This window comes from Ornithorhynchus anatinus, chromosome X1 (assembly GCF_004115215.2).
Source record: "Ornithorhynchus anatinus isolate Pmale09 chromosome X1, mOrnAna1.pri.v4, whole genome shotgun sequence".
Taxonomy (NCBI): Eukaryota; Metazoa; Chordata; class Mammalia; order Monotremata; family Ornithorhynchidae; genus Ornithorhynchus; species Ornithorhynchus anatinus.
In genome coordinates, this window is record NC_041749.1 from 49,470,081 (window position 1) to 49,486,486 (window position 16,406).

The 16,406-nt window shown below is 45.3% G+C and overlaps 1 protein-coding gene across 5 annotated transcripts in view; it reads right to left on the minus strand.

Annotated features, from left to right (window-relative positions):
- The window catches only part of FGD5 (FYVE, RhoGEF and PH domain containing 5), a 188,507-nt gene that overhangs the window by 95,334 nt on the left and 76,767 nt on the right, over positions 1-16,406 (minus strand). For all 5 annotated transcript variants that reach the window (XR_005659489.1, XM_039910178.1, XM_039910176.1 and 2 more), the window contains exon 3: positions 4,045-4,174. Coding sequence is in view for 4 of the 5 variants with exons in the window: in XM_039910178.1 (XP_039766112.1) it covers positions 4,045-4,174 (130 nt within the window). In the remaining variant the exon portion in view is untranslated. The remainder of the gene's footprint in view (positions 1-4,044; positions 4,175-16,406) is intronic.

The window sequence follows — 16,406 nt, forward strand, 5'->3', positions numbered from 1 at the left end:
CTCAGTACAGTGCCTGGCACATAGTAAGCACTTAACGAATACCATAAAAAAGAAAAAATACAAAACCATAAGGGTCTTGCCACCAAGAGATGATTGCAGAGTGTAGTTTGTAGGCTAGGGGCCACCCCTTCCCTCTCCATCTCGGTCAAAGGATTCCAGAGAAGAGACCCCTTGCTATCCACCTTGGGCTGCAGTGAGGGGAGGGGCCCAGAACCTTTTGCTATTTCCACATCATTCTCTCTATTCCCTCGACTTTCATTCTCCAAGGTGATAAAGGTCAGCTCCAGGATTCAGTTCTCAGTCTGTTCTCTGTACTGAGGCATGGCATAGCTGGGGATTTGGACCTAAGACTCCTCTTATTTTCAACTTTCCAGGTTTTCAGTGCTAAGGGACACCAGCGGGGCTATAGGGCATGTCAGCGAATACTACATTGACTATTACAGGAAAATAGGCTGAGGGGCTGAAGGCAGAGCAGAGGGAAAGTAAGGGAGAATAAGAGGGAAAGGGAGGAAAAAAGAGAAGAATGAAAGGACAAGATGGGAGGGGAGAGAGAGAGAGGTGGGGGGGTGGAGGTCCAACTGTGGGAAAAAGTAGTCAAAGTGGTTTCAGAAAGTGCTTCAGAAATATTAATGTCCCAGTTTCCCTATGCTTACTCTCCCATCTTGTTTCCCACAAGACTCAGAAAGCACACTCTGGGCTCTCAGCCGTTGTTTTTGCAATCGGTTGCCCATTGCAGGGCAGCAATGGTTGGTGCAGTCCTGGCAGGGAGCTGTGGGCAGATTGCCTGTCATTTTCCTGGAGGAACTCAGACTCCACTTACTCACGTGGCAGGAGCCTTCCTGAACAGCCAGCCAGCTCAGGCAAGGCTCCCTCTAAGTCAGAGTGTGCAGGACTGCCCAGGCAACTCTAGCTGCACCTGACCAAGACAGGCCACGAGTGGTCAGCTGATGAAAGAGCCAGAATCGTAGGGTACGGATCCAGAAGGGAACTTAGAGATTTCAGAAAGGGAGCTTGTCTCTTCAGCTACTTCTGGGCCCTGTGTGGCCACACCAAAGTTGCTGACCTAGATCGCGTTCTTGAATCTGCTAAGAGTGTGAGTGTAGGAAAGGTAGAAGAAAAGGAAAGAATGGAAACAAAGAGTATGAGAAAGGTGTGTGGTAGGTGGGGGCTCTTTACAACTTTTAGTTATTAAATGTGAGTCACAAGAGGCTTATCTTGGGAACCAACTGGCCCACAAGCATGTCTATGAGGCCTATTACCTACAGATTTCTAGGAGAAACAGGGGTGGATGAGAATGCAATCCATAGTAAATACACTACTCTTAGCCTTTCCCGGAGGCTTGGAACTGACTTCCTCTAGACTGTCAGTGTGCAGCAAGAAGGCAGAGAGAGACAGTTCACTGAAGGTCTAAGATTGTGAGTCCCCCTAGAGGGACAAAAGTCATGTCTAATGTCCATCTGGATGCTCCACACTTGATAAATATTATTACCACAATAACCACATGTTAAAAGCTTTGAACTGACAGAAGGATTGACTTGGAGCTCGTGACAGTTATTTTACCTAGCTCTACACCTGGAGACAGGGAAAGACGCTCAGAATTTCTGCTATACGAAGCCACTCCTTCCTAAGTACCTCCTCCTAAAAGGAAAGCTATCTGCAGAAGAGGTCAATCACTTATCTGAGTGTGTCACCTGGAACAGGGCCAATCAGAGGGAGGATTAAGGAAAAGGGGGAAGAGGGCTAGCTAATTGGAGAAGTAGTTCCAAGGCCATTTTAACTTAGTGTGGAGGAAGCAATCAAGAGAATCACAGCAGCAGTGTTCAACCTGTTTTGTCTGGAAATCCAGAGGGAAAGACCAGAGGGGGTGAACCTGAAAACTGAGGTTTCCTGAGAGAGGCTGAGAGCAGCAACTGGGGGAAATATACCAGGAGAAATTCATCAGAACTACTTGCAAGGGAGTAAGAGGGTCCTGGGAACAGGGGCGGTTACCCCTGAGGTGAATATATCTGTTTGAGGGAAAGGAGGTTCTGGAATCCAGATTTTAATGACAGAAATCACTTAATTGAGAACATTTCGGTTAAGTACTCTAGTTAATAAAAGCTGGTTAAGATCACTAACTTCAGAGTCTGGGATAAGCAGAGGGTGTAGGAGACTTGTGCTTGCCTGAAGACATGCTACATGTAAGCAGAGGGGAAAGGGAAGGAGTGAATCCTCTCGAAACTACCAGCAACCAGTGCTCTTGAAGAACTGGTTGGCTAGACTCCAGATTATTCTCCTATCATTTCTGGTGCTTATCTAAAGGTGGTGGCAAAGTGCGGGGTGAATTTCTGGGGTTGCTTTTCAATGAGCCTTAAAAATCCCTGTTTGCCTGCTCATAAGGAAGAAACCGAGGGCTTTAGGACCCTCGGGTATTTCTTGAGAGTCTGAGCCCTCTTGCAGATGGCTTTGAGGCTTTTCTGCCCAGTAAAAACAGCTAGGAGTTCCTTGAATTGTCACTGAGCCCCAGAGGGGTTTTGAGTAGAGAAAGGATGTGGTTGGGACATAGTCGCAAAGATGGGAACTTATTTGTAAGTCTGTTTGCGGACCCCTCCTTCCAAAAAAATACCTTGGCTCCAGAGAGCATTCAGGTAGGCACTCGTGAGATACTCGTGAGATGCGAGATACTAAAGTGACTAGTGTCTTTCAACCTGGAAAAAATTCCATTTGAGACCAGAGAGACTTCACTTCACCTGCTAAGTATAGTCTGGTCTGGAGTATTCAGTACTAGTCTGGTAATGCCAAATGGGAGCCAATGAGAGACTTGGGCTTCATTTCAATTAATCAACTCCCAAGAAACCCTGGCAAGAGGTAGAGCAAGACCCCAGAAAATTCTCTGAGTTGCTCATTCTATCACAGGCTTCCTAAACCAAAATAGTTTTTAGAACGAAATTTACATTTTGCAATTTCCACTGGCTGGTTTTGTCTTTATTCCTCCCTCAGTAATGACTTTGAAAATCAATGGGTCACTTTCACTTTCTGTCTTGATTCATTTTTGCTTTCTTGCAGTCGCTCAGATTTAACTCAAGGCCGCTGGGTTTGGCTTGGGTGGGCATAAGAGTCGTTTCCACTTCAATCAATCAATCAGTCATATTTATTGAGTGCTTACTGTGTGCAGAGCACTTCACTAAGCACTGGTGAGAGTACATCACAACAATATAACACATTCCCTGCCCACAGTGAGCTTACAGTCTAGATATTAATAGAAATAAATAAATTACTGATATGTACATAAGTGCTGTGGGGCTGGGGTGGGGGTGGTAAATGAAGGGAGCAAGTCAGGGTGAAGCAGAAGGGAGTACGATAAGAGGAAAGTCAGGGAAGTCCTCTTGGAAGAGATGTGCCTTCAATAAGGCTTTGAAGGAGGGGAGAGTAATTATCTAAAGGATATGAAAAGGGAGAGTGTTCCAGGCCAGCATGACATGGATGAGAGGTCAGGAGTGAAAGAGACCAAATCGAGGTACGGCGAGTAGATTGGCATTAGAGGAGTGAAGTGTGTGGGCACTTTAAAGAATCCATCATAGGGTCATTTATAAAAGGAAGAAAGTCCACAACAAACATTTAGTTTTCAGCTCGGATCAGCTCTTCTGAGAGAAGGAATACTGAAAGAATCTCAGGTCGACTTGGTTATCCTGCTTTTTCCCCCCGTGAGTCCCTGTGAAAGGTCCCCTCTTGTGTTCCATACTCCTGGTTTGCTACTGTGAGCAACAAGTAGCCCTACCATCCAGATCTCCACCGCAGTGGGGGCTGCTAATTATCGTCCTTCCCAGCTCCCGCTGGGTTCCCTAGCAAGTCTTGTGGGTATCTCCCTTTAGACCTACAGACTGCTCTATTATCAAGACTCCACCACTGCTACCCAAGTCTACCAGCATTCAAGGTTTCCAAAATTGTCAATGAAACACTGAGTGTTCTGAAGCTTAAAATGTTCCGGGGGACAGCACACTGCACAGTGACACTCCCCTCCATCACCCTCTTTTCTGGAAAACCAGTGCCCTTACCCCACCCTACCTTGGGGACGAGGCTGGGATCTCTCTGGCAGCTCTCCTCCTCTTCTGAGCTTTTCTGTTCCTCGTCAGATGTGATATCTTCCACGGGGATCACGGAAACGGGACAAACCTTGTAAGGCTCTGTGTAGGCACTGTGAAGGAAAGACGCAAAGAAGGATTAGAGTCAGGGACCCTCCCCTGCCTCACTTTGACTGTGCACCGCTTTGGATCAGTTACCACCATGTCCCACCTGCGATCACCATCTTGAAACACTCCTGGGAAACCAGGGTAATGGGTGGGTGCAGTCGCGAGGTGGCAGAGAAGGGAGGTGGAAATTCACAAAACTTTTTCGATCCCATGAGAGGTCCGATTTGAGTTGGGGACAGATGTTATAATTGAGGACCTCTGGGACCAGTTTCTCCCTGGAATTTCACCCAACTCGATGGTCTTTGGGGATTGAATCTAATTCCAGGACTCTCTCAGTTTACTACCTCATTTTCCAAAGAGAGAGGAATCCTAGAGTCTTTGCTGAAAATCTATTGATCTTCAATAAATACCCCAAGGCAGAATTGGCTTCATTCCTGCTTTGGAGATGACAGACAAGAATTGCCTCACCCCTGCCCTACTTGCCTCTTCCTCCTGAATCTAGGAATATTCCTCCAGGAGACAACACATGGGATCTTGGAAAGGGTATGAGTGGGGAAAAAAATCCCTTTGGCAATCCCAAACTTCTTAAAGAAGGGTTGAAACAAAAATTTGAACTTTATTCATTCCATTCCGTATTTCAAACCTGACAAGTTACATGGGAATATCAACCTCTCTGAGAAATATTGGAAAGAAATATGAATATATTGTGACTTAAGGACCATAAGCATTCAACACACACATGAGCGGCGTGATTACAGCAGGATCCCCTTTTGGAGGCTATTTGCACTTGGCCTGGATTATTGATGCTGGGCAATTTCCTCCTTTCCAGAAAGGCTATCATTCCCCCAAGACTAGAATGTTAAGCACAACTGGTCTTGGAAAGGACCGGGGAAGTGGGTATGGCAGTTGGAACTAAACAGTCTTTCTCACTCTAAGACACCAGCCTGGGACCAGCAGGGCAGAAATAGAGACCTAAGTGCTTTTTAAATTGGCTGAGTTGAGGGCTCGGCCCCAGACCTTGGAGGAGGTGGGAGGCAGGGGAGAGGACTCTCACTTTCTCCAACAAGCTGATCTGTGCAATTAATGGACGGTGGTGCCGGCTGGCTGCTTGAGGAACCCTCATAAAATACAAAAGGTGGGAAATCAGCTGGACACTGTGTCCTGAAGTTGGAACAGTAAAACAAAAACTTGGGCTGTTCCCTCTGAGTGCTCTGCCTCACTCACAGCATTTTCTAGACTCTGTCTTGCTCAACTCCACCCTCGGTAAATCCTTTAATCTGCCCCTTCCTCTCCCTTCCCTCTGCAATAGTGGTCTTGCACAGTCGTATATCTTTTTGCTCTCCTGATTCCCCCCTCTCAGGGGGCCCAACTGGAGTCAGGGTTTCTCTAACTGTAGTCTCAAGCCCAGAGACAGCCACGTGAAAATCAGCAAAAGCAGCTAATCAAATTGGGACTTGGACCATCCCAGGCTTACCTCACCTTGGCTCAGAAACTCACTCAGATTCTCATAAGGCAAAAACTTCCTCGGGGTTCAATTTTCCCAAGCCCCTTGAGAGACAGTCCTACCATTCAGACCGGAAACCCCAACTCCACCACTGCCTTTACGTCCAAGGCAGGTTTGGCCCTTTGCCCTAGCCTTCCGATTCTGCTATCCAGGTTGTTCTAGAACTTGGGCGGTTTCGTTCCGTTATGGAGAGCTCAAAAAGCATCCAAATCCCTCGGGGGGTAGAATGACGGGGCTTCTTCCTTGGGGGTTCTGGGCAACCTGGAGCATGACTGGCTCAAATGGCCCCTTTGCCCTCCCTTACCATCCAGCTGCCAAACAGGCCAGCCAAGCCAGGTCCAAGACTAATGGTTGTACTAAAGTGTACTTGCCGTTTTTGCCCCAGACCCTGTTCTGGGGATTGACTCAGTGAGGAGGCACCCTGGGATTAGCTTTGTAGGATGCCATCACCCCTACAACCTTGTTTAAGAATCCTGACAAACCTTACCCTACACCCCGCCTCATCAGCTGGAGAATAACTCCAGTGGGGCCAGTTTTAATAGAAGCTGGGCTGCAGACTCAGAAGCTGATTCCCTTTAGTGCTCTGGTCCAGCAAATAGCAAACCTGGGAGGGCAGGTATGGAGAGGGAAGGAGGAGTGGGGAGGAGAATGAACATCCCCAGGAAACACTGCTAGCTAAGTCAGCAGAAAGCACTGGAGGGGAACAGAGAGAAGGAGAGCAGAGTAACCTCTCTGGCCTCTGCTAAGGGCACGGTTGAAATGCAAGTCCCTGGGAACTTAAACATTAACATCCATCTGGTCCCAGGCAGCCTTCTCTGGAAGAGATCTGACATTCTATCGGCAAATCATTCTGGAGGTATTACAGATGGAATGAAGGCGGTGTGGTGGTCCGGGTGGGGCTTAGAGGCTGCCCTCCGCACACTTCGAAGGTAAAAGCTTCTGAAGTTGATCGCCACCATAAACAGCTTTAAGACAGCTTTGTGAAACTTGTTCCAGGGATAATCCGAGATAAATGTCAATCTGTCTGGGATGATTTACAAGTAGGCTAGCTGCCTGCCTCTCCCCACTCCTTAAAACCCTCCAATGGTTGCCCACTCCTCTCCCCATCAAACAGAAATTCCTGACCATTGGCTTTTAAGGTACTAAATCAGCTCTCTCTCTCATACTTAGCCACTCTTCTCCTAGCTCGCACTTTGTTCCTCTCATGCTAACCTACTCCCTGTACCTCGTTCTCTTCTCTCCCACCCTCTGCCTGGGGCTCCCTCCCCTTTCATATCTGACAGCCCGTGACCCTCCCAATACTCATACTAATAACAGTGATAATCACAGTGGTAATAATATCATGATGGCATTTACTAAGTGCTTACTCTGTGCTGAACATTGGGATAGATACTAGATTATGAGATCAGACACAGTCCCTGTCCTACAGGGGACTCACAATCTACCTAATCCCCATTTTACTGATGAGAAAAAACCAAGCTCTAGAGAGGTTAAGTCACACAGCAGGCCAAAGGCATAGCTGCGACTCATACCTGGGTCTCTGAATTCCTAATCCTGTGCTCTTTCCGCGAAGCCATGCCACCCATCTTCGAAAAGCACATCTCCTCCAGGAGGCCTTCCCCGATTAATCTCCAATCTCCCCATTTTGTATCCCCTAAGTGCCACTCCAGGATTTCTGTGCCACCTAAATATGAAACGATTCACAGTTTCCTGAGGCACTTGTGTACATAACTAATGTGGCCTAGTGGAAAGAGCACAGGCCTGGGAGTCGGAGGATTTGGGTTCTAATTCCAGCTCTGTCACTTGTCTGCTGTGTGACCTTGGGCAAGTCACTTAATTTCTCTGTGTCTCAGTTTCCTCATCTGTAAAATGGGGATTAAATCCTATTCCCTCCCACCTAGACTGCGAACCCTGTGCAGGACAGGGACTGTGTCCTACCTGATTACCCGAGGGCTTAGAACACGGCTTGACACATAATAAGCACTTAATAAATATGATAATAATAATGATAATAACTTCTAATAATGATAATGACTTCCTATCTGTTTTTCTGAATAACTATTTCCCCTGATTGACTGTAAACTCTCTGAAAGCAAGGATCGTGCTTTTTAACTACTATGAGTGCTTAGTACAGTGTTCTGCACATAGTAGATTCTCTATAAATGATAAATAATATATAATTGATTGACCAATTGATTGGAAACTGTGAAATGGACTAGATAGTCCACGAAAATCCTCCTGACATCTCTAGCCATGGGAATCATGTAATGGTAGATTTCAGGAGGCTAATGGTTCAGTAGACATCCTCTAAACTATATAGGTGACACCGTCTTGTACAGGACTTCACACTCCCTCCTCCTTTGCTAATTGGGCTGTGTGGCTGATAGCCGAGAATACAAATGCCTCTCTCCCATCCTCCCCCGAACCCCTTAATTTCTCACATTGGATTTTACTGGCTTGTTAAATGAAGAGTTTGACATTATGTCATATCAGGGACAGCTGGGCAAAGAGGACAGAAGGAGCTGGGAAAATGGCAATTATGGTACAAATCTAGTCAGAAGGTATTGCCCATCTATGGAGAGGGAACCCAGACCCCACAGATTCATTTATTCATTCAATCGTATTTATTAAGCGCTTACTGTGTGCAGAGCACTGTACTAAGTGCTTGGAATGTACAATTTGGCAACAGATAGAGACAATCTCTGCCCAACAACTGGCTCAAAGTCTAGGTTCACTGGACCAATGCTACCTGGAAGCATAGCTGGGCCTCCTCTTGGCTTCAGTATTTGCCTGAATAGAGGTTTTAGACACTGGAGTGAAGGGGAACTCCTTGACCTGCTGATTTGGTACAGGAGGCGCTCAGTTAGCAACGGTTGGTGGTGGATGAGGTGTGTTTGCCTCCATTTTCTTGCTTTCTAAATTCTTTCAAGTGCTTATTATGGCACAACCATCCTTCCCATCTCACAAGCCCACAACCTTGGTGACATCCTTGACTCCGCTCTCTCATTCACTCCACATATAATCCCTCACCAAATCTTGTTAGTCTCACCTTCACAACATCGCCAAGATCCACCCTTTCCTTCTTCACTCTGCTGCCTGGATTATCCTCCTACAGAAATGTTCTGGGCATGTCACCCCCACCCCCCCGCCCCTGCCCAAAATCTCCAATGGTTGCCTATCAACCTCCGTATCAAACAAAAACTCCTCACTATTGGCTTCAAAGAGCTCCATCACCTTACCCCTTCTTACCTCACCTTGGCACTTGGCAGAGCACAAGTTTTTAAATAGGTGCACATACGTTCAAATACTTATATTTTAAAGTAAAGGAGCTAGCAAATGGGTCTAAGTCTTACTAAACATTTTAGCATGTTTCTCCTTCTCCTAGAGATTGTTTTGCTGTAATTTGTAATTGTTTGTCCCAGCAGATGTGGAATTTAGTTTCTCTCCCACCCTCCACCCCCAGAGATAAATGACTACATTAAGTTCATGTAGGAGCACATTATAATTTGGTGAGCATGCCTCTGTATATTACCACAGTAATTGTTATGGATGCGTCCATTAAAATAGCAGACATGAGCCAGTATTGCAATATTGCCCTTCTGCTTTCTACTGGTTCCTCTTTCGTAGGCACAGGGTCACACTGCCACCCAGCTTTGATGTTAACCGATCACATCTTAGCAGGGAAATGCCTGTTCTTCAAAGGTAAAGACTGATCCATTTGATACCAACTGCTGGATTAACTCTCGCCTCTTACACTCCAAGCTCATGATATCAATGCAGTTAACGTAACCATAAATGGCATCCAAATCATTTAGATATTTCAGGGACAAGCTCCTGGAGAATGAAGACACCTACAGAGAGTTTCGAGGCAATGAAATAAGCCCTACTGGGGGCAAGGAATCGTATCTACCAGAAGCAGTTTGAACAGTGCTTCTCTGAGATTGTGCTTCTCTGATATTCTGTCCTCCAGACCATCATCCAGACGGTGGGTAACACTACCAAGATTGGTTCAGTAGTAGTAATAATATTTACTAAACGCTTACTGAATGCACAGCACTGTATTAAGTGCTGGGAAAGATTACGCAGGCAGGTATATGTACACAGTGAGAAAAACTCAGATTAAGAAGCTGTTTTCCACAAGAGAAGCAGCATGGTGTAGCGGATAGAGCACGGGCCTGGGAGTCAGAAACTCATGAGTTCTAATCCTGGCTCTGCCACTAGTCTGCTGTGTGACCTTGGGCAAGTCATTTAACTTCTCTGTGCCTGAGTTACCTCATCTGTAAAATGGAGATCAAGACTATGAGCCCCATGTGGGACATGGACTGGGTCCAACCTGATTAACTTGTATCTACCCCAGTACTTAGAACAGTCTTTGGCACACAGAAATCACTTAGTAGTAGTAGTAGTAAAAATAATAAAAACAAGAAATTAATCGTCAACCCCTCACAACTTCTTGTGACTATTGGAAAGAGGACAAGACTGAAGGAGATCCAGATCTGTTCTGATGGCCGCTAAGCCACAGAATTTTACTTATTATCGAAAAAGCTATAAGGCTCCGTACACACAATCACAGCACAGCTGAGAAATGCAGATAGCTCAACCATCATTATAAATGGGGGGAGTGGGGCAGGAGAAATTGGTGGTAATGGTGTCAACCCTTCAATGATCTTTCTGACTTCCAGTATTTAGTATTGAGGATGAGGCCCTATGAAGCGCTGAGCATCCGCCAAAGTGTTAAAGAATGTCCTTCACCCCAACTTTTGCAGAAGTCACAACTCTAGTCGAAACTGTAAGAAATGGCACCTGGATCTCATGACACTCCTGCAGAAATCGAGAAGGAAGGGGCTCACTAAGTAGCGTGGCTCACTGGAAAGAGCACAGGCTTCGGAGTCAGAGGTTGTGGGTTCTAATCCTGGCTCCGTTACTAGTCAGCTGTGTGACTTTGGGCAAGTCACTTAACTTCTCTGGGCCTTATTTATCTCATCTGTAAAATGGGGATTAAGACTGTGAGCCCCACGTGGGACAACCTGATTACCTTGTGTCTCCCCCAGCACTTAGAACAGTGCTTGGCACATAGTAAGTGCTTAAGTACCATCATTATTATTATTACCTCTGCATGAGTTCTTTCCTCAATATATGGAACTCCAAGAAAAGGCTGCAGGACTTCAGAGATGTCACCGTAATCTTCACAATCAATACCACTGATTGATTAAATAAAAGGGAGAGAGCTGGCTGCAGAGAGTGCCGGGGCATCTCACTACTCTCCATTGCCAGGAAGATCTTAGTCAGTCTTTGTAGAACATTCACTCACCCAATCACAGTGTAGCTTTGGATTGCAACTCAGCACAGTCAACACGATCTTTCCAACCTGGCGGACACTGAAGAAATACATGGAGCACCTCAAGACCCCTATGTGGCTTTTGCAGATGGTACAAAATCATTTAACACCATCAACAATCCTGGGCCCGGCAGCTACTAGGTAAATCAATCAATCAATCATATTTATTGAGCGCTTACTGCATGCAGAGCACTGTACTAAGCACTTGGGAGAGTACAATAGAACAGAGTTGATAGATATGTTCCCTGACCTCAGGCAACAGTCCAGAGGGAGAGACAGAGACTAAAATAAATTACAGTGAATCTGTCTGCCCAGAGAAGTTCACCAAGGTCTAATGGGTATTCCATGTCGACATGGTCGACTGGCTCTGAACTGGAGGTGTCTGATCCTTTCCCCATCACATGGGGATAAGCCTCCGCCACTTGTTTGCTGTGTGACCTTGGGCAAGTCACTTCACTTCTCTGTGCCTCAGTTACCTCATCTGTAAAATGAGGATGAAGACTGTGAGCCCCAGTGTGATGACCTTGAGAAGCAGCGTGGCTCAGTGGAAAGAGCCTGTGCTTCGGAGTCAGAGGTCATGAGTTTGACTCCCGGCTCTGCCACTTGTCAGCTGTGTGACTGCGGGCAAGTCACTTCACTTCTCTGGGCCTCAGTTCCCTCATCTGTAAAATGGGGATTAACTGTGAGCCTCACGTGGGACAACCTGATTGCCCTGTAACTCCCCCAGTGCTTAGAACAGTGCTCGGCACATAGTAAGAGCTTAACAAATACCAACATTATTATTATCTACCCCAGTGCTTAGAACAGTGCTTGGCACATAGTAAGTGCTTAACAAATACCATAATAATTGTTATTATTATGTGGTAGTCACAGTCCCAACATATGCTATGCTACCCTGCTTGAGGATGTGACAAGGAATATGCCACTTCTGAAACCCTGGAAAACCTCTCCCTCTTCAACAGTCTATGAGTATCACTGAAAGTTTCTGAGACAGTTACCCAGGAGCTGTTATATGCTGATGACCGTCCTCTGGATGCACATAAACAAAAGGATATGTAGGTGATTATGAATCATTTTGAGTCAGCACAGCACTGCAGACTGATGATAGCCTGAGGAAGAATGAAATTACGTATCATCCTGCACCAGGAAAACCCTAGATTTTCATTAGCAGCACAGAGATGTAGGCTGTTACTGAATTCTGCTACATAGGCAATACAATGCCCAGTGAGGCAAGGATAGAGAAAGAAGTGGAAGATTTAATCCCAAAGGCCAGTATGCACTTTGAGAGAGTGGGGACAATGGGATATTAAGTTTCATTCCAAACTAGATTATACAGTTGAAGTAGTAATAATGATAATAATAATAATAATAATTGTGATATTCATTAAGCACTTTCTGTGTACCAGGCACTGTACTAGGCAGGGGTTAGATAACAAGCAAATTGGGTTGGACATAGTCACTGTCCCACATGGGGCTCCCCGTCTCAATCCCCATTTTACAGATGAAGTAATTAAGGCCCAGAGAAGTGAAGTGACTTGACCGAGGTCACACAGCAGACAAGTGGCTGGGATGGGATTAGAACCTATGACCTTCTGACTCTCAGACTCATGCTCTATCCACTAAGCCATGCTTCCTATATAGCTACAAGTGCTGGACCTAACACAGATAGCATATTTGGTTCTTGTAATCTCACACCAGGAAAACTCAACATCAGCTAAAGAGATAAAATGACCAGCAACGAGTCAGTCCACCATCATCAAGGCAGTGTTCCTTACAACTCAGCTTCACTGGATGGAACGGTGAAGAGAATGGAAGATAGCTGGCTATCCAAGTAGCTACTTTAGAGTGAAATGAAAGGAAGCTATTGCAAGCAAGAAGAGCAGAACTAATTATTTGAAAGACATAGTGAAGTCTATTCTCAAACAACATGATAGTGCAGAGAACTATAGGGAGCAGCAGAGGCCATACAGCAATTAGAGGAGGGATTGCTCTCTGCAAGGAGAGATTCCAGGGTGATTGGGATATTCATTCATTCATTCAATTGTATTTATTGAGTGCTTACTGTGTGCAGAACACTGTACTAAGTGCTTGGAAAGTACAATTCGGCAACAGAGACAAAACCTCCCCAACAATGGGCTCACAGTCTAGAAGGGGGACACAGACAACAAAACAAAACAAAAATATCTAAAGGCAGATATGGAAACAGTGACAGACACTGCAAATAGTAAGCCCAACAGCATGGCAAGGTGGCTTTTTTTATGGGCACATAGTATAGAATGGATTTTCAGCTGCATATTGGTCTCTTCCACTACACTTGCATGGTTAGGCTTTCAGAGTCAGTAGTCTCAATGTCAAACACAAAGAAAAGCGCTCTCTCTCTCGCTCTGTGCATGTGTGTGTGTGTGTGTGTGTGTGTGTGTGTGTGTGATAGTTAAATGGGAAGAAGCATGGCCAAGTGAGAAGCAGGATGGACTGGGGGATAGACCATGGTCCTGGGTGTCAAAAGGATCTGGGTTCTAATCACTGCTCCGCCACTTATCTGTTATGTGACCTTGGGCAAGTCGCTTAACTTCTCAATGCCTCAGTGACCTCATCTAAAAAATGGAATTGAGACTGTGAGCCCCATGTGGGACATGGACTGTGTCCACCCTGATTATCTTGTATCTACCCCAGTTCCTGGCACATAGTAGGTACTAATACCGAAACAAATTATCCGTGCATAGTTTGCTGACAGCATTCACGAAAATCCTATGGAACAAAAATGACATGGATGCCACCCAGGACAATCAAGGTTTCATTTGGCATTAGCAATAATAATAATAATAATTATGGTATTTGTTAAGCACTTACTATGTGCCTGGCACTATATTAAGCACTGGGGTGGATACAAGCAAATTGGGTTGGACACAGTCCCTGTCCCATATAGGGCTCACAGTCTTAATCTCCATTTTACAGATGAGGTAATAAGGCCCAGAGAAGTAAAGTGACTTGTCCAAGGTCACACAGCAAACAAGTGGAGGATGTAGGATTAGAACCCACAACTTTCTGACTCCCAGGTCCATGCTCTATCCACTACACCACACTACTTCTCACAAGCATTGGTAGCACTGGTATGCTATTAGTTTTGCCTTTTCTTAACAGCAAATTCTCTACTTTGTGGACCCCACTGAAATTACCATCATCATCACCCATAAATACCAGATTTCTGCATGTAAGGAGAGCTGTTGCCACAAAGAAGCACTTGGGCCATTCCATGTTGCCTGATCCTCAACTACTTATGTCACCTGAAAGTATTTCTGTTAGTCACCACATAACCTTTAAATGAGGAAGGGACTTTTAACATCCGGTAGCCAATTAAGTGGACAGGACATTTAGTTCCCAATGGCTGGTAGTTCACATCCTCAAATCGTCATCATCTTAATCAACAATGGTAATTATTGAATGGCTTATTGAGTGTGAAGTACTGTACTAAGCACTTGGGAAAGAACAGCAGAAGCATGACATACATTCCTTGCCCACCCTGAGTTTACAATCTAATGGGGAAGTTAGACAAAAAATATTCACAAATTGAGGGAGCAGGAGGAAGAACAAGGATGGTAACAGGGGATAGTACAAATGGATCAGGATGAAACAGCCAAATGAACAATTTAATATGAAAATGAATACACAAATAAAAATATAGGTTCATACACACCGAGGATGGGAATGAAACATGTAAATGCCAAGGGCAGTGTTGGGTTGTGTGACTGGGATATTGTGAATTAATCGGGGAAGGCTTCCTGGAGGAGATGAGATTTTTAGGAGGGCTCCTAAGGTGAGAAGGGCTGTGGTCTGGGAGTCGGGAGATTCGATTCAAGCTGGATTCGAGTTCCAGCTGGGCCACTGACCTGCTAGGTGACCTTGCAAGTCACTTAACCTCTCTGAGCTTCAGTTCTTTCATCTTCTAAAATAGGGATGATGTAGACTGTCAGCCCCATGTGGGACCAGGAACTGTGTCTGATCTGATAATCTTGTCTCTACTCCAGCACTTCACAAATAGTAGCATTGAATAAAAGCCAAAATTATTAATTGCTAAAATTCTATTGGGGGTGGGGGAAAAGGAGTTCCAGGTGGGGGAAACAGCCTGATTGAGTGATGGGAGAGTTGAAAGCAAGGTATAATAAGCACTCAATAAATACCATTGACTATACTATTATTATGCAATAACTTTTATTATCCTACCCTACCATTTAATTCCAAGTCCAGGCCCTGGTCTTTCACACTCAGACTCCTATACAATCTATTCTGCTGGTCTGCAAGCCTCTAGCTCTCCCTGCTCCAACACATTCTGTACATAGCAGCTAAAAATTCACCTTTCATATCTGCTGCTTCATGTCACTGTGACACATCCAGCTCACCACTCCCCAGTGTTTTCAAACCTCCCCAGCAGGTGGCACCTCCCTACCTATTTGCTCTTATCTGCTGATCCATCAGTCAGTCATATTTACTGAGCGCTTACTATGTACTGGACTAGGTACTTGGGAGAGTACGATACAACAGAATTAGAATTCTTCCTACTGTGACCCCTCTAATCCAGCCAACTTGGCCTAAGTGAAGTCCCTCATACCCTGTCCTTTCGTTCCAGCCTCCAAGCCTTCACTCAAGTTGTCTCAAGCATGAATCGAACTCTCAGCTCTTGACTACTATATCCTCTCCTTCCCCTCTTTTGAATCATAGCTTTCCAAAATTAACCCAACCTATTCTCCAACCCTTCCACCCAACCCAAGTCCCCACTATGCACACACCCCTTCCACTCACTTGTAAAGTGTTTTATCTATCAAATAAAATAAGTTGACAGCCTTCGGGTCTCTTCTCACTTCTACGCAAATGCCTTCGAGGACAGGGACCAGGCTTATTCTTAAACTGAGCCAGAGTTTCATGCAGTCTATGGACTCAGAAGATGTTTGTCAATGAATGACCGACTGAGGAGCTCAATTTCTCCTTCTTGGTGGGAAAGATATGAGTTGGATTAAGCCCATTTGGAAGCAGATATTCTGTGTGGAGAAAAGACTTTCCTCCCATTGGGTATTACCAGAGGTGCAATCTTACTGCTTCCCATTACTGTGTACCAATTTCAGAGGAATTATCCTTGGATGGACTCAAGTTAATTCCAAACCCAGTTTGAACAGAGGATATGGAAGAGGGCTTTGCTCCATTGTTTCGGAGGGGCAATAAAGTTCCTAGGGAGTTAGAAAGGGTGTATTGGGCTCAACCTTTGTTGAGTACCCATAGGTTTTCAGGAGATGTGGCCCTTGGCCTTGAGGTGCAAGGAAGATGAATAAGGTTCATATAGATGAATTTTGGATTAATTAATTACTTCTGAGCATCCAACTCCCCCATACCTGTTTTCTCCTCT